This window comes from Bubalus kerabau, chromosome 22, assembly GCF_029407905.1.
Source record: "Bubalus kerabau isolate K-KA32 ecotype Philippines breed swamp buffalo chromosome 22, PCC_UOA_SB_1v2, whole genome shotgun sequence".
In the NCBI taxonomy this organism is placed as follows: Eukaryota; Metazoa; Chordata; class Mammalia; order Artiodactyla; family Bovidae; genus Bubalus; species Bubalus kerabau.
In genome coordinates, this window is record NC_073645.1 from 44932280 (window position 1) to 44953383 (window position 21104).

At 45.4% G+C, this 21104-nt stretch overlaps 2 protein-coding genes and 1 long non-coding RNA gene across 3 annotated transcripts in view; 1 reads left to right on the plus strand and 2 right to left on the minus strand.

Annotated features, from left to right (window-relative positions):
* Positions 1–5257, plus strand: part of LOC129636726 (deleted in malignant brain tumors 1 protein-like) — a 108710-nt gene extending 103453 nt beyond the window's left edge. The window contains 2 exon segments of the mRNA XM_055560330.1: positions 975–1457; positions 4966–5257. Coding sequence (XP_055416305.1) covers positions 975–1457; positions 4966–5257 — 775 coding nt within the window.
* A 527-nt stretch (positions 5258–5784) lies between these two features.
* FAM24B (family with sequence similarity 24 member B) lies at positions 5785–11244 on the minus strand. The gene is made up of 3 exons (XM_055560331.1): positions 11153–11244; positions 9842–10030; positions 5785–5952 (listed from the first exon to the last, which is right to left on the minus strand). Exons 1-2 carry the CDS (start codon positions 11242–11244, stop codon positions 9847–9849), a joined length of 276 nt encoding a protein of 91 aa, XP_055416306.1. The 3' UTR covers positions 5785–5952; positions 9842–9846.
* Positions 11245–19747: 8503 nt separating this feature from the next.
* LOC129636485 (uncharacterized) lies at positions 19748–21089 on the minus strand. The gene is made up of 2 exons (XR_008706946.1): positions 20767–21089; positions 19748–20382 (listed from the first exon to the last, which is right to left on the minus strand). It is a non-coding gene; the product is annotated as an uncharacterized LOC129636485 (long non-coding RNA).
* Positions 21090–21104: the final 15 nt, after the last annotated feature.

Consider the following 21104-nt stretch of genomic DNA (forward strand, 5'->3'; position numbering starts at 1 on the left):
ACACTGGCGAGAAGGGAGACACAGGTCCCGAAAAAACACCAGATGAGAGTCCTTTGTCGTGAAGAGGATTAAGGAGACCGTCAAACAAGGAAAAGGATAGAAAATGCTTTGGGGTGGAAGACCACTTTTGAATAGGGTGGTCAAAGAGCTGAGGCCTGAAAAAGGACATAAAGCAGGTACAGAGGAAGAGGAGGAGGGCTCCAAGCAGGGGGTCAGCAGAGGGGTGCAGAGGCCCTGAGGCAGCAGCCAGCTTGAAGAGGTCACGGGAGAGACTCAGGGCTGTGAACCACAGGAAGCCCAAAGTCTGCTTGGAATTGGGCAGGGCCACACGGTCCTAGAGTTCAGTTTTTCTTCTAAGCTGTGCGTTCTCAACAAGGGTGACATCCTCTCAAGGGGGAAGAGAGATAAAGGTTCTTAGGGGCAAAAAAAAAAAAAAGAAAGGAAAGCAAGGCAGACCAGTGAGAAACACTGCTATAAGCTGTCAGGGCTTTCCTTGGAGGGTTTCAAGGCAGACTGCCACTGGATCTGAGTTGCACGGGCCAAGGCTCCCTGGAATAAACATCCCTGGCCAGGATGAGTCTCCATGACCCAGCAGGCTATGGGAAGGAGGCTGCTGGAGGCCCCTACTCATCAGCCTCCAGCACCTTCTTGGCCCCTTGAAGTCATATTGGCTTTGAAGGAGCAAGGCTGAGAGCAAGGGTCTGTAGGGCCAGGCCCGCAGCTCACAAGAAGCCAGGGTTGGTCTGGGGGTCAGAGCAGGGCAGAGCGGTAGAGGAATTCAGCAGCCAGTGTGGACCTCCCACCCTGTCTTGTATTCCCCAAGCCTGGCCCCCACAGAGGGCAGAAGGGAGTCCAGACTCACATACTAGGGGTTCCCTGCATGCACCCCAGACTCCCAGAAGCAGGGACATAAGGTCAACCCCTCATGACCTCAGGTACCAGAGAGGTCATGCCTGAGACCTCATGCCCTCCAGCTTCTCAGCAAACTGGCTCCGAGTGGCGGGCACAAAGCAGAGGTCTTCGCTCCTGAAGAAAGCGCTGGGCAGGGAGCCGGGAGCACAGGCCATCAACTCTCCCCTCTCCTCCCAGGAAAGCCGCGGCTCCCTCAGCTACTCCAACTCTGTCAGAGGCCGAACCAGGGGCCACCCGGGTCGAGTAGTCCTGCGGCACAGGGTGCCTCAGCTCAAGTTCACCTGCAGGGCGGATGGCCCGTCAGCAGTGGAAGTCATCCCTGGGGAGAACGCTGGCTACGATGTGTCCATATCTTTCCTCGAGTTGCCCCTGTCCCAGCATGGAGAGAACACGGGGCAACACTACGCCAGCCGAAGGAAAGAGGTCTTCCTCCAGGCCACACTCCACAGCCCCAACCCCAGTCTGCGGCTCTTTGTGGATACCTGTGTGGCTTCTCCAGACCCCAGTGATTTTACAACTGTCAAGTATGATTTGATCAAGCAAGGGTAAGGAAAATGGAAGGCCCTGTCTGGTTGATGTGGTTGACTATTTACCTATTATTCCTTTGGGGGACCCGTTCTGTTTGGTTTTTCAATAATTTTGTTTATTTATCTGGGCTTCCCAGGTGGCTCGAAGGTGGTAAAGAATCTGCCTGCCAATGCAGGAGATGTGGGTTTGATCCCTGGGTCAGGAAGATCCCCTGGAGAAGGAAATGGCAACCCACTGCAGTATTCTTGCCTGGAGAATTCCATGGACAGAGGAGCCTGTCAGGCTGTAGTCCATAGGGTCACAAAGAGTTGGACACCACTTAGAGACTAGACAACAACAATTTATTCATTTATGCTTATTTTTGCCTGCATTGGGTCTTCACTGCCGCTCACTGGGCTTCCTCTGGTTGTGGTGAGCAGGGCCTGCTCTTCATTGCAGTGGCTTCTCTGATTGCAGAGCATGAACCCACAAGCACACGCGGGCTTCAGTAGTTGTGGTACACAGGCTTAGTTGCCCCCTGGCACATGGACTCTTCCGGGACCTGTCCCCTGCATTATCAGGCAGATTCTTAACCACTAGACCACCAGGGAAGTCTGACTGTTATCTTCTTAACTGGCAGTCCTAAATCAGAACGTTGTGCCCAGAGTCTTCATCCTGTCCAGAGGTGGAGTCCAGACCCTAACCATCCCTCTGATCCCAGCTGAGGGCAGATAATTATAGGAAGTCCAGACAACATCCCTTGAATCCCCAAAGAGTCCTAGGCAGAGCCCGTGCTGTCTCAGGCTCTGCTGACTCATGCCTCTCTTCCCTCCAAGTTTTATAACTATTGCATTCTCCATTCCTCAGGGTATTTGGCCAGCACTGATGGGCTGCTGGGTTATCCTAGGCTAAGCTCTTACAGTGATGAGGTTTATTCTGGCACCTTTGGTTAGACACAACATTTGCCAAATTAGAACTCAGGCAAGATGTTTGCCTTTATAGCTCTCTTATCCCCCAACCAGCGCAAAATGCTTACGGATGGGTAATTGGCAACCAGTGTGAAGACATCAAAACTCACTTTCTGATGGAAGCTCCAGAGTGGTAAGAGCCACTAAAGCAGTAAGCGCTTCCTAAAGCCCCTGAGAGGCATCATGGTGCCTGATTCCAAAAGTTGGGGAGGGCAAGAGGCAGCACCTTCCACAGGCAGAGTGAGCCACAGTGTGGGAAGTGCACAGATATGGTACTAAGCCACACTGAGTCAGAGAGAGAAAGCTCTTCCCTTTTCAGTTCTCCCATTTCAAAACTTGGCAAGGAGAGGGAGTTCCCTAGTGGCCCAGTGCTTAGGATGCTGTGCTTTCACAGCCGTGGCCCAGGCTCAATCCCTAGTCAGGGAACCAAGATCCTGTAAGCCGAGTGGCTACATATATCAGAGAGGCCAGAATTAACAACTGTCATACTTCTGCTTATTTTATTAACAGGTTTTATTAGCTCTTCTTTCTCTAGTTTCCTAAGGTGGGAACGTGTTGTTGTCATTCAGTTGCTAAGTCCTGTCCAACTCTTTGTGACCCGTGGACATAGCAATGCCAGGCTTCCCTGTCCTTCATCATCTCCCTGAGTTTGGACACCACTTAGAGACTAGACAACAACAATTTATTCATTTATGCTTATTTTTGCCTGCATTGGGTCTTCACTGCCGCTCACTGGGCTTTCTCTGGTTGTGGTGAGCAGGGCCTGCTCTTCATTGCGGTGGCTTCTCTGATTGCAGAGCATGAACCCACAAGCACACGCGGGCTTCAAACTCATGTCCATTGCGTCAGTGATGCCATCCAACCATCTCATCCTCTTTTGGCCCCTTCATCGTTGTGTAATGCCCCTTTTCATCTCTAATTATCCTGGCTCTGAAGTGTGTTTTGGCTGAAATTAATATAGCTAATCCAGCTTTCTTTTGATTGGTATCAACTTGGTAAATCTTTCTCTATCCTTTTAATTAACCTTTATCTTTATATTTAAAATGGTGTTCTTATAGACAGCATATAGTTGGATCTTGTTTTTTTTAATCTACTCTGGCAGTCTGTGTCTTCCAATTGGTATATTTAAATCATTCACATTTAAAGTGATAGTTGACATAGTTGGATTAAAATCTGCCTTGTAGTAACTGTTTTCTATTTGTTGCATTTGTTCTTTGTTTCTGCCCTCAATTCTCCTTTTGCTGCCATCTCTGGTTTTAATGCAGGTTTAATGCATTTTATACTCTGGTTTTAATTGAGCATTTTATTTTATTCCATTTTATCTCCTCTAGATATAACATTTACTTCTTTCTTTAGTTTTTCAGTAGTTACACAAAATAAATTTTAAAATAAATTAAGTTCACCTTCAAATAATATGTACTGTGCTGTGCTTAGTTGCTGGAGAAGGCAATGGCACCCCACTCCAGCACTCTTGCCTGGAGAATCCCAGGGATGGGGGAGCCTGGTGGGCTGCCGTCTATGGGGTCGCACAGAGTCGGACACGACTGAAGCGACTTAGCAGCAGCAGCAGCAGCGCGTAGTTGCTCAATCGTGTCCGACTCTTTGAGACCCCACGGACCATCGCCCGCCCGGCTCCTCTATCCACGGGGATTCTCCAAGCAGGAATACTGGAGTGGGTTGCCATGCCCTCCTCCAGGGGATCTTTCCAACCCAGGGATCAAACCCAGATCTCCTGCATTGCAGGAGGATTCTTTACCGTCTGAACTACCAGAAAAGCCCAAGAATACTGGAGTGGGTAGCCTATCCCTTCTCCAGGGGATCTTCCCAACCCAGGAATTGAACTGGATCTCCTGCATTGCAGGTGGACTCTCTACCAGCTGAGCTACCAAGGAAGCCCCTCAAATAATATAGCTACCACCTTTAATCTACCCTTTTGAAAAAATACAGTAGGTAATAGTTCTGGCTAGCATTTACTTTGTTTTGTTTTTCTGTTATGTTTTACAGTGCCTTTCTGTTTCTGGCTAGGAATGGTGGTTTTTTCCTCTCATCAGTTTAGTTCAGTTCAGTCATTCAGTTGTGACCAACTTTTTGTGACCCCATGGAGTGCAGCATGCCAGGCTTCCCTGTGCATCACCAACTCCCCGAGCTTGCTTGAACTCATGTCCATCAAGTCGGTGATGTCATCCAACCATCTCATTTTTTTCATAAAAGAGTGGGTAGTGGAGGAACTCTGGTTGAAATTCAGAGGTTTGTGTCCAAGCCCAATTATTTGAGCCAGAATTAATCCACACCATGCTTTAAATTGGTGCTTCCCAGGTGGCACAGTGGTAAAGAATCCAGCTGCCAATGCAGGAGACACAAGAGATGCAGGTTTGATCTCTGAGTCAGGAAGATCCCCTGGAGCAGGAAATGGCAACCCGCTCTAGTATTCCCACCTGAAAAATTGCATGGACAGAGGAGCCGGGCAGGCTGCAGTGCCTAGGGTCAAAAAGAGTCGAACACGACTGAGTGACCAAACAACAAACAGCAGCGTGCTTTAAGTTAATCCTCTTGACCTGGGGTTTTTTCTTCCCATCAGGTGCATCAAAGACAATACTTATATCAACCTGCACTCCCAGCAAAAGAATGTAGCCCAGTTCAAGTTCAACATCTTCAGCATTCTCACCAGCTATGACGTGATCTATCTGCAGTGTAAGGTCACCATCTGCAAAGTGGGGGACCACTCCTCCCGCTGCTCCCAGGGCTGTGCAGGGCAGAGTAAGAGGGCCACAGGCCCCAGGAAGGCCACAGAAGAGCAGAATGAGCATTTCCAAATGGTGGGACCACTGGAGATCCACAAAGGAACTGATCAGAGAAAGACTCGTGGGTGATTTCTCTGAGTTCCATATCAACCTGTTAGAAATTAGAAGCAAATTCTATTTCTGCTCAGCAAAGTAATGTTGGATAAATCTGAGGTCGTCCTCATAGAGACAGATAAAAGGGCTAAAGAGGTTCTCTTCGAGGTTGATTGCTAAGTAAATCTTGTCTGACTACCAAATTTCTAAGGCAATTGCTGTCTTTGCAGCTAGGAGTCCTGCATTTTATAATTCTTCACTATCAAGAACTTGATCACTGTCTTAAACTGTACAACATGTCATAAAGAAAGTTATCTCTTGATACCACACTGCACTTAAAGATATTTTTGGCTCCTTAATGTTTAGATGCTAGTAGGTGGATCTTTTTGTTTCTGTCACTCTGGTTGTGTGAGAATTTATTTTCAGATCTTGCCAAGGGCCCTGTGAAGAATAAACTAAGTGTCTATCAGAAAATCATTGCTTTTTTTTTTTTTTTTTTTAAATATAGTCATTGGTCAGTTGAATCAAATATCATTTACTCATTGTCGTTTACACAAAATGAGCTTTATTTGTCTGTTTCAAAGAAAACAAATTGGGCCTTGGCTTTGTTGGGCTTGGGTTAAGCTTGCAAACGAGAGCCTGAGCAACAATCACAGGAACCCTTCGGGACTGCTCTGTGGGGTACCACGTGCTTAGTCTGTTTCCCAGATCTTCAAAGCCTTACGGGAAACCTGAAAAGCAGACAAAGAAAGATTAGCATAGTCCCAAATCCTCCCTGAAAAGAAGGGCAGCACCCACATAATCTAATCTCATATCTGAACAGGAAGAATTCTGCATTAGGTTCAGTGCCCTCAAAGTTGTCTTTAAAGAAACAGACTTTTTTTCTCTTGTTTTTCAAGACATATTTAGTAACAGTATTTAACACATGAGCTCTCAAGTCCAGGGGATATACACTATTGTCAAGTCCCTCAGGGAGGAGGGCAGGGTTTGATGGGGCCCGGAAGTGAACCCCAAATTCCTGAGAGATAAAAATCTGATAAGTGACCGGAGGGGGGACATTGCCTCTAAAGCGAGACACGTCAGTTTCAGTGCAAACATGCCCTTCACTGAAAACCATCTTGGTAAAAGTAAGTTCCCTGCGGATACATAGTAGAAGTTGCTATGTAATTAATGGTCAGTTTGATGAAGATAGCATCTTTATATCCAAAGTTAATTATCTCACAAGTAGCTTCATCCTCAGTCACATGAAACAGTGATTTTAGCATCTGGCATCTATTTTGTGCAAGTGCTTCAAATTAAAAAAAAAAGTTTTTCCAGATTACCAAGAGCTGCTAGAGTTTCCACTTTTAAAAGTTCGCCTGCCCATTATCTGTACTTATCTAAATCTTGCAGAGAAAGGCTAAGAGCTTCCAAAATTAGCACCTTATGGCCTTTAGCAAATCCCTAATGTGAAAAGTGTTGGCAATTAATGCACTGAATTTTCAAGAATAAATAAATAAGGGACTTCCCTGGTGGTCCAGTGGCTAACACTGCACCCTCCCAAGGCAGGGGCCGTGGGTTCAATCCTCGGTCAGGGAACTAGATCCCACGTGCCACAACTAAGAGTTCACGTGCTGCAACTAAAGTCCCCACATGCCCAGCTAGGACCTGGCACAGCCAAGCAAATACAGAAATGAATTAAAAATAAATAAATAAGGGTCCAGTGCACTTCCAGTTCAGTACTCTGGGTGTAGTTCAGGGAATGGGACCCAGGAAGCTGCTCTTTCCAAAAGCACTCAGGTGATTCTTAGGAATGATGAAGTTTGAAAACCACGGCTACTGTTCAGCACCTCATGTCGAACGGATCAAAATGCACTTAACAAGAACAAAGGTACAAACCGGAAGCTCCAATTAGTACAGACAAAAATGGCCTGAGAGAAGCCTGCTCTCTCTAGCCAGAGAACCAACAAAGAGGCAGCCGGGCAATTCTAGAAAACTCTGAGGCCATAACTTACTTGCTCCACAGGTGAAACTGTGGCCCCACCCCTTGCCTAGCCAGCAAAGGTGAAGTGGGGAGCCTGGACTTCCACCTGCTCTCCGTGCCCCTTACCTATCCTCTCCCCTTTCCTCCCTTCCCCTCCCTAGGGTGCTATCAGAGAAAGCAGAGTAAAGAGCTGGGCAATGAGGACTCCCCTGCACCCTCAAGTCAAGTGGAGCCTGGACTTTCAGCTCCACCCAGCAGGTCTGAGACACTCCTTTGAGGCTGCTAAAACTATAGAAAAATAGCATTGATGTATATATATATTATATGCTAATCGTGCATTGTATATAGCTCAATCACTCCACTACAAAGGAATTTGTTTTTTTTTTTTTAATAATTCCTGGTGATGGGATTTTACACTCTCTAGTGGGTCACAATATTTGGGTCACAAGGTTTCACAGTATTACGCTATTCCATCTGATGCACCTCTGAATACCCCTCTTGCATGGCCATTAGCAGGTATTCAGTCAGTTCCTGATATCAGTTCCTGATAGAATGGTTGATGGGCCAGTAACCAGACAGTTTTCAAGTGCTGCTTGTAAATACTTAATTTGATTTCCCCAACCTAGTTAAGTTCTTTTCACATTAGAAAAGATCTTGCCAGTAGCTGCATTTAAGATGTATGAAGGAATGCAGAAGGAGACTGACCTGCATGGCGACTGGGGGAAGTATTTGGAAGATCTACATTAAACTATTAACAAGAAAATGGGGGGGAATCTGTTTTGATTTGGACCTGGAATTCAATCAGGCACCTAAGGACTTGTTTGCCTTTATCTCCATGGTGTGTCCCCTGGCACACTGTATACTCATACGTAGGAGTAAAGAGAAAGCCTTTGGGCATCAGGAAAGTGGCTGCTGGTTAGGCGGCCCTCCCTCCCATTTTACATTAAGGAAACTGAGGCTCAGAGAGGCTAAGCAACTTCTGCAGTGGCACGAGCTTGTGAAAGGCACAGTTGGTTTTGAACCAAGTCTGCTGGGTTCTAAAGCCTCTCTGTTATGTTCTGTTCCTACTGCCCGCCAGAGGGGTGTCTCAAAGAACCCCTTACTCCATCCTGCCTCCCTCAAGGACCCTGCAATGCCTGGATTTAGGGTGTACGCCCCACATTTGGAACACACTTGCACAGGGCCTCCTGGGTTCTGGGCACTGTGCTGACCACTGAGTGGGGCTCAGAGGGAAATTGCACTGATGCTCAGGGGCTTGCTGGTGACAAGAGAAAATCCAAGTGCACTTGAACTCCTAAGATGAAGCAGGAAGTAGTAGATGCCAGGAGAGGAAGTGCTCCAGGGACATCCAAGAAGGACTCATCACTTCCAGCTGGCAGGTTTGGGGCAGGCTCCAGGAAAGGTGCAGGCTTGAATTTGCCTCTCGAAACCCTTACTGAGACTGGGGGCACTCATGTCACCCTCCAGGCAGCTTCTCGGCCACTCCAAGGGCTACTGTGTGAGAGCAGCTCACCCTGCTGGCTCTAAAGTGCTGAATAGACCTTCCTCAGCCAAGCCCTCAGCTAGAGGACTGCCTCTCCGCCAGGAGGCGACCTCTTCCAAATGCTTAGTTCTACCATCGCTTTCTCCCTGTGAGCCTAGAGGTAGTAGTTGTTTCTCATTATTTCCTGTTTTCCTTTTTCATCCTTTTTAGTAGGTAACCAACCACTTGTTACTACTTAATTCCTTGAGTAAAACACAGGATGCTGACTAAGCAAAGGTTGTGCTAATGAGGGAAAGTACAAACTCTGGTTACAAACAGAGAGGCGGGTTGGAAGGGGGTTTCAGAGGCTCAGAGGAAAGAGCAGGGACAGAAAGGAGCAGCCAGAGCAGGAATGAGGAGGGGTGCATCCTCCTGCCTGTTGCTGAGACCAGAAGGATCTGGGCTTCACCACTCTTTACCACTCTTCATCACTTCTTTAACCTTCACAGGAGGTTAAAGACACTGTCTGCGGTTAAAGATACTGAAACAGCCGAGTCAGCAAAAATCAGTGTTAACAGTGATACAAAAAGAAGGAAAATCGGCTTTTGAAGATTTGGAGGATAGCAGGAGGAGGCATCTCAGGTTTTTAAAATGTCCTTTTGACACCACAGAGCTCAACCCCATCATTACACAAATCAGGTGCCCTCCACCCAGAGAAACCCTGCCTGCCTAATACCCTCTGGGATGAATGGCAGTTCCCTCCTGGCCATGTAACATTGTCTACGGCACAGCAAGCTGGGTGAGAGTGAAGGAAGCTGGTAGAAAGAGAAGGGCTTGGGCACGGGAAGTTTACAGCAGAGTCTGAAACTGGAAACACTCTAACATCTATTTTTTTTACCCTGGGGTTGTATATATAGATGTATTTTCTACTCTTAACTCTCCTTATATTGCAATATAGCATAATAAGCTAATTGCCCCAAGTCCCAAAGTAGGTAAGACACAAATGTAAGTACTTTTCCAACTAACAACAACAACAATACTGGAGGCAGAGAGGGTTATTTTCAATATTGCATTTATTCAAAAGCACATAAATATGATATATAGTACATGATATAATGGAAACAGTATAAAACTTGACTTTAATAAAAGACTCTACTAAGAAAGAAATATTGTTCATGAAGATATTTGTACCCACCCAAGTCAGAGCCCCTCGTTTGCATTGCAGCAGCACGGAGGCAGGGCATCGAAGCCGGGATACAAGTTACATTCGTCACAGCACTGGAGGCTGGGATAAGACCCAGTGGTGAGGGCCGCACTGACCTTGTCCGGGTTGACCGTGGCTGGATTATTTTTTAAGGCCAAACACACAGGTACCTTTGGCATGCTTAAGAAAAGACATACACAGACCATAGGATTAGAATTTTTCTTCTTGTCCACCTGTTACAACTGTCAGGGGGATCTGGAGAATTTGGGCCTGGAACCAATCAAACCCATGACACCAGCCTGAGATGAAAGCAGCTCTGCCCTCGTCCCAAGTTCCTGTCCAATCCCTTCCTCTCCTAAGAGTGCCAGAAATGTAAGATCAGGTTCCAGCAAATGAGGGAGAGTGAGTTGCAAGTGCGGGTCACCCAGGTGATCACTGCAAGTCCACCAAGTACAGAGCACAACCCAGGAGGGTGCCGAGTCAGCCGCCCCCGGGTGCTGGGAGTTACCTTCCTGCTCACAGACTGAACTTCCCTAGAATGGGAACACGACTGCTGCTTTTTTTTCTTTTCTTTTTTTTTTTGTATTCTCCTCACTTATCACATAAAGAATCTGAGACATGGAGAAGCACAGTGCCTTGATCAAACACATACAAGTAGAGGAGGAGCTGGAAATAAAAACCAGGTCATTCAAAGCTTGATGCAGGGCTCTGTTCAACAAACATGCTGCCTCCTTGGAACGTTAATGCGTGGGAACACCACTGCTTCTGACAACCAGTCTCGCCCATATTTGAAGGCTCCTTTCCCCCAAATTTAACGCTTCCTTTTCAGATCTACACTCCCTGGTGAGGCAAACCCCAGGATCTTCACACAACTCAGCTTCCCCAGGGTCCTACAGGCCCATCCCACTGTGCCCAGAGCCAAGGACCTGCTGAGAGCTCCCCAACTCAGGTGGGGGGAACATCAGCTCAGCCCATCCTCCGAGTGAGCAGAGGCAGACTCAGTCATGCCATCTTCAGTCTGCAATCCTATGGAATCAACCTGCTGAAGGTAGGGGAGGGCAAGGGACGGCAAAGCAGCACAGACCCAGCAGCTGAGAACATTCTCCTTGTGAGCTCACAGCCCCAGACCAGAAGGGGTAGAAAGCCAGATTCTACCCTCCCCGCCATGATCCTCTCAAACTCTCCCACTGTTCCTGACCTCACCCAGGGTGTGGCCACAGGGCCAGGGATGACCCCGCTCAAGCACGGAGCCCCAGGATCCCATGTGAAGGGGTGTTAGCCCCTCTTACCCACATCACTCACTTCAGTGCGTTGGCTACTTTGTAGTAAAGACAGATGACAACAGCCATCAGAACGAGCATGGCCAACAGGATAGCGCCACCAATGCAGAACATAATTATCGCGTTAACTTTGGAGCTTTTATCTAGGCAGAGAAGTACAGGCAAGCAGTGAACCTGGCTTCCCTCCCCACAGTCACTTAGCAACCACAATATGCTTCCTTCAGTGGAAGAAGAATGAACCCTATGCTTGTAAAGCACAAATGAGTCTCCTTAGGGGGGTGCCCAGGACCATAAGTAGGCCCAGAGATGGGAAGAAAGGTTCATTTCTAAGTGAGATGGGACTGAAACACAAAGTCCAGAGAGAAAGAAGGAAAGACAGTGGGAAGAATCTTTTTCTCTCTTTCACATGCAGTAAAGTGCAGCTGTAAATAACCTGCCTACACTGGAGCAAATGGTTTTACTTCCAAATATCTGGGCCTCCAGGTTCACTTTCAGAGTCACCTCTGCTCACTTTCAGAGTCAGAATTAAACCCCTGCTGTACATTAGGCTTAAAAATCACCGACAGCAATTATTAAGGGAACAACTTTCTTTAAATGTTATGTTCATTAATCCTAAGAATATACTCATCTCTTTTGTAAGAGATACGTGTTTCAGGAAAAGGAAGTTTTTCCATTCTCCCTCTGACAACTGCCAATTTTCTCCTAAACCCTAAATCTTTCCAGGAAGTCCAAGTTATGTGGAATAAGCAGTTTATTTAATCTATTTATGCTATTAAATAACATAAAATTTTGTTATTAAATCTATTTATGTTATTATGTCTATTTAATCTATTTATTTAATCTATTTATCTATTAATCAGTTTATTTATATCCTTAAAATGGGATAAAATGACCCAGAAGAGAGAATGAAACCATCCAACTGTCAAAGCATACTTACGAGAATCTAAGTCGTCAAAGCTGGATGAAGGCTGACAGTAAAAAAAAATTACAATTAAAATAAACTTGAGGGAACAGTACATCTTATCAGGGATTTCTCAAACCTTTGAGAAAGAAAATTCTAACTGTCCCTGTTAGGAGTAATTGAGATGTAAGTTTGAAGAGCTCGCTTTTAGAAGTGCAGCCTCCACCAGAGCAGAATGGAGAGTCAACTGTCCAGCTCCAACTTCCGTGCCAATCAGGCCATAAGCTGTGTGACATCAACTCTTTGGACATCAGCTCTCTTTCATGGAGTTCTGAATTCCATTCCATGTTCAGATTTTTGTGGCACCAATGGACATGTAAATGCCCAAATACTATTTTAAATCATTTCATTTCAATATCACATTTTCAGGTTCTGTTTCTCTCAGAGGACTTTTTTAAGGTTTGACTGTTAATCAAAAGCAAATCTGGGGGTTCAATGTAATAAAAAGACAGTGATGTGGGGAGGCTAACATCTAAAAATGGTCAATATTTCTAAAAGTACAATTATAGAAGGCTACTTAGACTCTGTTTTAGCAACACAAGGAAGTAGTATATACTTGTAGCCACTTAATAGGATTCAGATATAAGTTCACTGGAGGAGGGCATGGCAACCCACTCCAGTATTCTTGCCTGGAGAATCCCATGGACAGAGGAGCCTGGTGGGCTGCGGTCCATGGAGTTATAAAGAGTTGAACATGACTGAAACAACTTAGCAAGCATAGGTTCACTGACTTCAGAATATTATCATACTTTATGGTTAAGACAAAAAGATTTCCAAAAGCAATTTGAATATCAGGATATCTTTTAAATCTGGGTTATATGATTTCAAGGTACTCACACCAACAAAGCTGGTTCCATTAAATGAAAGAATTTAACTACAAAGGGTTAGTCCTTGTTGCTCTGGCCAAATCCTTTATGAGGGTACAAACAGCAAGGGAGTTCTCACCAAAAATGGTGGCATAAGATCTCTGAAAATTCTCTCCTTTATAAAAGCAATGAAAATCTGACCAAAAAAAATTGTCAGAATCAGGTTTTTCTGACTCTGAATACTAACTATAAGCTTTCAGCAGCTCAAGGAATATTTAAGAACTGAATTTCAGTATGAACAGCATGCTTGCATGCTTTGTGGCACTGTTTCATCATTCATTCTCCAGCTCCATGGAAGCCTTATTTTCAACAGCCCTGATTCCAATGCAGCCAACCAGATGGAGCAGAATAGAAGTAGAGCTCTTTCAAAGCCTCATTCTCAAGAACTGTCATTATCTGACTCATCTGCTGTTTTTCTGAAAGACCTCGCTTGCAAAAGCTATCTGTATTTGACCCAACTTGGAGTCCACTCAGTGCAAGAGGTCTTCTCACAGAACTTTTGGCAAAAAGTTTTCACTTCCTGGCTCTCTGGGCAGCGGATAATATTTGGGGCAAATGATTGTTGTTGTTCAGTTGCAAAGTCATGTCTGAGTCTTTGTGCTCCTATGGACTGTAGCATGCCAGGCTCCTCTGTCCTCCAGTCTCCTGGAGTTTGCTCATATTCATGTCCATTGAGTCAGTGATCTCATCCTCTGTCATCCCCTTCTCCTCCTGTCTTCAGTCTTTCTCAGCATCGGGGTCTTTCCCAACGAGTTGGCTCTTTGCATTAGGTAGTCAAACTATTGGAGCTTCAGCTTCAGCAAAAGTCTTTCCAATGAACATTCGGGGTTGATTTCCTTTAGGATTGACTGGTTTGATCTTCTTACAGTCCAAGGGATATTCAAGAGTCTTCTCCAGCACCACATTTGAAAGCATCAATTCTTTGGTGCTTAGCCTTCTTTATGGAAAAACTGGTGAATTAGATCCATAGAGGTTTTGAACAAATCTAAAGGCTGTGCACATATGTAGAGCTGTGTGCATGCAGAGTTATGAGTATTCTCCAGAAAGACTTGAGATGGCCCTGTGCATTATATCCCAGCTGACCTTTTTCCAAGCAGGAAATTGAAGGTAAAAGCAGTTTTCAACTTCTTGGCTGATACTACTGAAGGCATGTCCCAGTATGCACACAGAGCCCCTCATGAAAGACTGGGCAGTACACTGGATCCTGGTGGCTCAGATGGTAAAGAGGCTGCCTGCAGTGCAGGAGACCTGGGGTCGATTCCTGGGTTGGGAAGATTCCCTGGAGAAGGAAATGGCAACCCACTCCAGTATCCTTGCTTGGAAAATTCCATTGACAGAGGAGCCTGACAGGCTACAGTCTATGGGGTCACAAGGAGTCAGACATGACTGAGTGACTTCACCTGTCCAATCATTAGCTGCCTATTAAGCTAATCAATAAAGACTTCAGTGTTCACACATGACAAAGAACACTGACTTTATACAGAATTAGTTGAGAAAAGTCACTAAACAAGTATAACAAACCTTGGAGAATGGGGAGAACCTAATTTCCAGAGTTGCCATATTGTAGTACAGTGTTTTATCTTGCTTTTGGGGAAGTAGGGGGGACACAGCATGTGACCTGTGCGATCTCCGTTCCCTAACCAGGGACCGAACCCAGGCCATGTGATAAAAGCCTGGAATCCTAACCACTAGGCCATCAGGGAACTCTATGTTATTTTAAATGTGCATTTTTTCAATAAAAGGCAAGACATGCAAAGAAAGAGGAAAGTATGGCCCATAAAATGAGGAGGAGGCAAGAAATCAATAAAAACTTTCCCTGAAGAAGCCCAGGTGTTGGCTCTGCTTGACAAAGACTTTAAATCAGCTATTTTAAACATGTCTAAAACACACCACTTCTAAAGAACTAAAGGAAAGTATGAAAATATGAAAAAAAGAAAAATTCACTGGAGGGGTTCAACAAATGATTTGAGCAGGCAGAAGAAAGAACTAGTAGACTTGAAGATAGGTCAATTGAGATTACCCATCCAGTCTGAGGAACAGAAAGAAAAAATAAACTAAATGAACTTCCAATTTCCACTTCAAAATGTAAAGAGTTTGGGAACTGTCATCCTCAAAACAAGAAAAAAATCAGAACAAATTGAAAACCAAGTCTTCTTAAGTAAACAAGAGAATTGAAGTTACAGGGAAAATAGCCACCCCTCCTCCCCAAGGGCTTCCCTTGTGGCTCAGCTGGTAAAGAATCCACCTGGAATGCAGGAGACCTGGGTTTGATCCCTGGATTAGGAAGATCCCCTGGAGAAGGGAAAGGCTACCCACTCCAGTATTCTGGCCTGGAGAATTCAGTCCATGGGGTCACAAAGAGTCAGACACGACTGAGTGACTTTCACTCACTTCACCCCCCAAAAAAGCTAAGAGGCAGGTAAAATCAGAGAATCATAGCATACAGCATACCAGGAGCAGAAGCCACTGCTGGGACCAGCAATGGGTAGTAACACTTAAATAGTAATTGAGGAATTGCTGGAGAATCAATGAGGACTAGCTTAAGGAAAAAGAAAACAAAAAACAAAAAACATTCCCCCTGGGGTCTCAGTTTTGGTTTTAGTGAACGGCGGCACACTTTCATGAGTTTTATCTCTAAGAGATCAATTAGATTCTTATGGTGAGCACTGAAAAAAAAATCCCTCATGCTTTTGGTCTCCAATGACACCATTGTGGAGGTGTCTTTGTTACTGCTGGGAGATAATAAAAATCCTGAATTTCCTCTAGGCTTCCTCTGATATCACCCCAGCAGTTAGGTGGAATAGTGTTTCAGATCTACCAGGTGAGTGTGGGAGTGCAGAGTTCCCAAGGTCTCCACTGACACCACAGAGAATAGGAAGAGGTGTTACTTACTACCTAGGGATGAAAGCAATGGCAACCCACTCCAGTACTCTTGCCTGGAAAATCCCATGGACAGAGGGGCCTGGTAGGCTACAGTCCATGGGGTCGCAAAGAGTCAGACACGACTGAGCGACTTCACTTTCACTTTTCACTTTCATGCATTGGAGAAGGAAATGGCAACCCACTCCAGTGTTCTTGCCTGGAGAGTCCCAGGGATGGCAGAGCCTCATGGGCTGCCATCTATGGGGTTGCACAGAGTCGGACACGACTGAAGCGACTTAGCAGCAGCAGGGATGAAAGTCTCAGCTCTACTCAGCCTTCACTGGCACTAACCTGGAGAGAGGGGCTTGGGAAATCTCTTTACAGCCTGGTGGAATGGAAGTCTAGTTTCTCCACGAAGTCTCTGCTGGGAGAGGGGAGTAGTGGGGAGACAGGGAAGAGTACGGTCATAGTTTTTTCTGTGGTATTTGGCTGGAATACTGTCTTTTTAGGCTGCCTGTTTCCTACTCCTTTGGGTAGAAACATAGGCTTTTTTTGGGCTTTTTTGTCTGCCCCCAGTGGTATTTGTAGGTTGCCAGCTTCTTCAGATCCAAGTCTGGAAATGTGAGGAAAAAAACAAAATCCAGGGGACTCACCACTAGGTTTCCTTAAATCTAGCTAGTCTGTTTTCTTCTCTCCATCTTTCAGAGTCTTGCTTTACACGTTCAGGGTTTAGTTGCACAGTTAATACAAAACATAACGTAACTAGACAACATATTAAAAAGCACAGACGTTACTTTGCCAACAAGGGTCCCTCTAGTCAAGGCTATGAAACCATAGCCAACTCTCACATCCACACATATTCCATGTGTGGATGTGAGTTGGACTATAAAGAAAGCTGAGCGCCAAAGAACTGATGCTTTTGAACTGTGGTGTTGGAGGAGACTCTTGAGAGTCCCTTGGACAGCAAGGAGATCCGACCAGTCCATCCTAAAGGAAATCAGTCCTGAATATTCATTGGAAGGACGGATGTTGAAGCTGAAACTCCAATACGTTGGCCACCTGATGCAAAGAACTGACTCACTGGAAAACACCCTGATGCTGGGAAAGATTGAAGGCGGGAGGAGAAGGGGACAACAGAGGATGAGATGGTTGGATGGCATCACCAACTCGATGTACATGTCTTTGAGCAAGCCTTGGGAGTTGGGAAGCCTGGCATGCTGCAGTTCATGGAGTCGTAGAGTTGGACACAACCGAGTGACTGAACTGACTGAAGGAAAGGTACATCTACTCCATCTTACCAGAACATGGGGGATTTTGAAATCAACCCTCTACTTAATGATGAAAGCCACTTTCCTGCTGTATTTCTCCACACCCAATATATCTTCATGCCTGAGCCTTGGCCAGATGGCTCGCTAGTCTCTCCTTCTCCATCTGCTGAAATACTATCCTGCAAAGCTTCACTAAAACACTATCTCCTCTGTAAAATCTTCACTGATTCCCATCCAGCCTGCCTCCCATGTTCAGAACAGATCAGATCAGATCAGTCACTCAGTCGTGTCCGACTCTTTGCAACCCCATGAATCGCAGCACACCAGGCCTCCCTGTCCATCACCAACTCCTGGAGTTCACTCAGACTCATGTCCATCGAGTCAGTGATGCCATCCAGCCATCTCATCCTCTGTTGTCCCCTTCTCCTCCTGCCCCCAACCCCTCCCAGCATCAGAGTCTTTTCCAATGAGTCAACTCTTCACATGAGGTGGCCAAAGTGCTGGAGTTTCAGCTTTAGCATCATTCCTTCCAAAGAAATCCCAGGGCTGATCTCCTTCAGAATGGACGGGTTGGATCTCCTTGCAGTCCAAGGGACTCTCAAGAGTCTTCTCCAACACCACAGTTCAAAAGCATCAATTCTTCGGCGCTCAGCCTTTTTCACAGTCCAACTCTCACATCCATACATGACCACAGGAAAAACCATAGCTTTGACTAGATGAACCTTTGTTGGCAAAGTAATGTCTCTGCTTTTGAATATGCTATCTAGGTTGGTCATAACTTTTCTTCCAAGGAGTAAGCGTCTTTTAATTTCATGGCTGCAGTCACCATCTGTAGTGATTTTGGAGCCCAGAAAAAGTCTGACACTGTTTCCACTGTTTCCCCATCTATTTCCCATGAAGTGATGGGACCGGATGCCATGATCTTCGTTTTCTGAATGTTGAGCTTTAAGCCAACTTTTTCACTCTCCACTTTCACTTTCATCAAGAGGCTTATTATTTCCTCTTCACTTTCTGCCATAAGGGTGGTGTCATCTGCATATCTGAGGTTATTGATATTTCTTCCAGCAATCTTGATTCCAGCTTGTGTTTCTTCCAGTCCAGCATTTCTCATGATGTACTCTGCATATAAGTTAAATAAACAGGGTGACAATATACAGCCTTGATGTACTCCTTTTCCTATTTGGAACCAGTCTGTTGTTCCATGTCCAGTTCTAACTATTGCTTCCTGACCTGCATACAAATTTCTCAGAGGCCTCCCATGTTAGTTGCTTCTTTTTCTCTGCCTCCATGACCTTTGCTTGTACATCTCTGAAAATTTGAATTTCATTTACCTTAAGGTTTTCCAGCTCCTGCTTTAACTCTAAACAAACATTTGTCTTAAGTAAAGGAACCTACTATGCTCACCCTCACTGAACCCAGTACTTTGAATTAAATTAACTGTGGGTTTCCTTTCCTCTCACTCAAAAATGTTTTATTTTTCCAAGTTTTTTTTTTTTTTTCCTACTCCTTCCTGTTGAAGCAGCAATGATTCTGAGGTAAACAGTCTTGAATGAGCTAAGTCATGATTAAGGACACAGGCTATGTTGACTTTCCTTACAGAGCTGACCACTTCATCTCTTGGTTTCCTTCTATTCCTGTGGGTACTTGACTGCTGAGTTACCTGATAACTCTGTACATTGAAAGTGTTCTTTCCAAGGTATGAATCTGATTAGGAACAAACTCTGGATCCCCCAAGTATCAGAAAGAGTCTAGAACCCATTAGGTGTTAGCATGTGTCATGGACAATGACTCAAACATGAATTTTATCAATCGAGTAACAATTTACCCCACCGCAGCCTCTAAATTCAGACACAGAAATAAATTCAGACATAGAAATAAATTCAGACATACCCATTTACCCCATGAAAACTTCATGAAATTCAAAATGTCAGTGTCCATAAAGATTCTGAAACACAGTGACACTCATTTGTTGAGAACTTGTCTACTTTTGCTGTCAAGTTAAAACAGCAGCCTCAAGTAGTGTCAATAGAAAACAGCCTACAAAATTTAAAAAATTTATTCAGTTTGGTTCAGTTCAGTTGCTCAGTTGTGTCCCCATGGACTTTGCGACACCATAGACTGCAGCACGCCAGGCCTCCCTGTCCATCACCAACTCCCGGAACATACTCAAACTCATATCCATAAAGTCGGTGATGCCATCCAACCATCTCATTCTCTGTCGCCCCCTTCTCCTCCTCCCTTCAATCTTTCCCAACATCAGGGTCTTTTCCAATGAGTCAGTTCTTCGCATCAGGTGGCCAAAGTACTGGAGTTTCAGATTCAGCGTCAGTCCTTCCAATGAACACCCAGGACTGATTTCCTTTAGGATGGACTGGCTGGATTTCCTTGCTGTCCAAGGGACTCTCAAGAGTCTTCTCCTACACCACAGTCCAAAAACATTTATTATCTGGCTCTTTACAGAAAGCTTGAGAATCTCTGATGGAACATCAGATGTATACTCTCATCAGACTGTTACATCTCCTTTAACTTCTGTCTCAAGTTTGAAAGTGGATAATATAAAAACTTTTAAAATAAAAAAATAAAAGGTACATCACAAGAAAAGGATACAAGTCAAAAATTTTTTTCATAATTGCATATTTACTAAAAAATACATCAGAATAATGTAAATATGACTTACTAAAGCAAGTGAAGAAATAAAAATATACTTCAACCAAAATGCTAAAAACAAAACAAAAAACCTCCTCGCAAAAGAAATAAAAACCATAAAGATATTTGTTCCCAGCATTTCCAGGTTAAATTCCTTCACACAAATGAACTGTGGCAGGGGTGGCAAAAGAGAGCTCACCTGTAATTGGTGAAATGCCACAATATTATTCTCTAAGGCTTCATAACTGAAGTATCTAACAACTAAAGATGTACGAGATACTAGATTTTTCAGGATTATCTTCTTCCAAACTCTGTTACATGCTTCTTGTGTCAATGTAATTGCTTTCAATGTTTTGCTTCAACACTCTTGAGATATATTCTTTACAATTAGATTTGTGAAGTTTATTCTAAGACCATGCTGCTGCTGCTATTTAGACTCTAAGTCTCATCGGAGTCTATGTGACCACAGGGACTATAGTCTGTCAGGATTCTCTTCCATGGGATTCTCCAGGCCAGAATATAGGAATGGGTTGCCATTTCCTTCTCCAGGAGATCTTCCCGACCTGGAATGAACCTGAGTCTCTCGCTTGGCAGGTGGATTCTTTACCACTGAGTCACCTCTACGGTCCATTTTTTTCACAAGATGGGGCTGACAGAAAGGCATCATAGGTTTAGCTATCCCCCCGGCATCTGGAAAGTTCCATCCAATACCACTTTTCCGGACAAAAGCTTAAAGGCCCTTCAGGTCCAGCTCAGATTCTACAGCTCCACAACAGACCCAAGGCCGCCTTCCTAATTGCTCCTCCTGGGGCCTGCAGTGCAGACCAGTGGGGCAAGCCCCTTCCGGCCCTTGTCTTTCTCCACTTTCCATCCGGCCCGGTGGGGCCCGGTTCTGGGCCCGGGGGACACGAGAGGGGTTCGGATCGGTGACGTCCCAGGGCCCCAAACCTTCCCTAGAAATTCGCCCCGGCCCCACAGCTGCGGGGTACACTGTCCAAACCTCCTCTGCGAAAGCCGAACTGCGGGCACCCACCTGATACCCTCGGAGGAAAGTGCGTGTGGGAGCCGGGTGAGGAGTGACAAGGCGACTCCACGGCCCGCTCGCGCAGTCCCCAACCCCCTGCACCACAACCGCCATCAGCAAAAACCATCGGCGTCCACTCCAGAGACACCCAGGGTCGAGAATAGTTCCTTCAGATCTCGAGAGGAACGGACACCACACCGAACTCGCGATGGACTGTCCTCAATGGACCAACTCAACTCGGTCAGGCCAGCAAAAGGGGAGCAACACCACCGGCTTCAGTTCTAAGGGTAACGTCGAATAACGGCGGCGTTCCCGCGCGCTCTGCATCGCGCCTGCGCAAATCCCAG

What these genes read in the sequence shown, in the direction of transcription:
- FAM24B (XM_055560331.1), bottom strand. Translation starts at nt 11,244, where the DNA reads ATGTTCTGCATTGGTGGCGCTATCCTGTTGGCCATGCTCGTTCTGATG. An exon ending in AAAGTAGCCAACGCACTGAA is followed by an intron (nt 10,031 to 11,152) that starts GTGAGTGATGTG and finishes TCTTTTCTTAAG; the next exon opens with CATGCCAAAGGTACCTGTGT.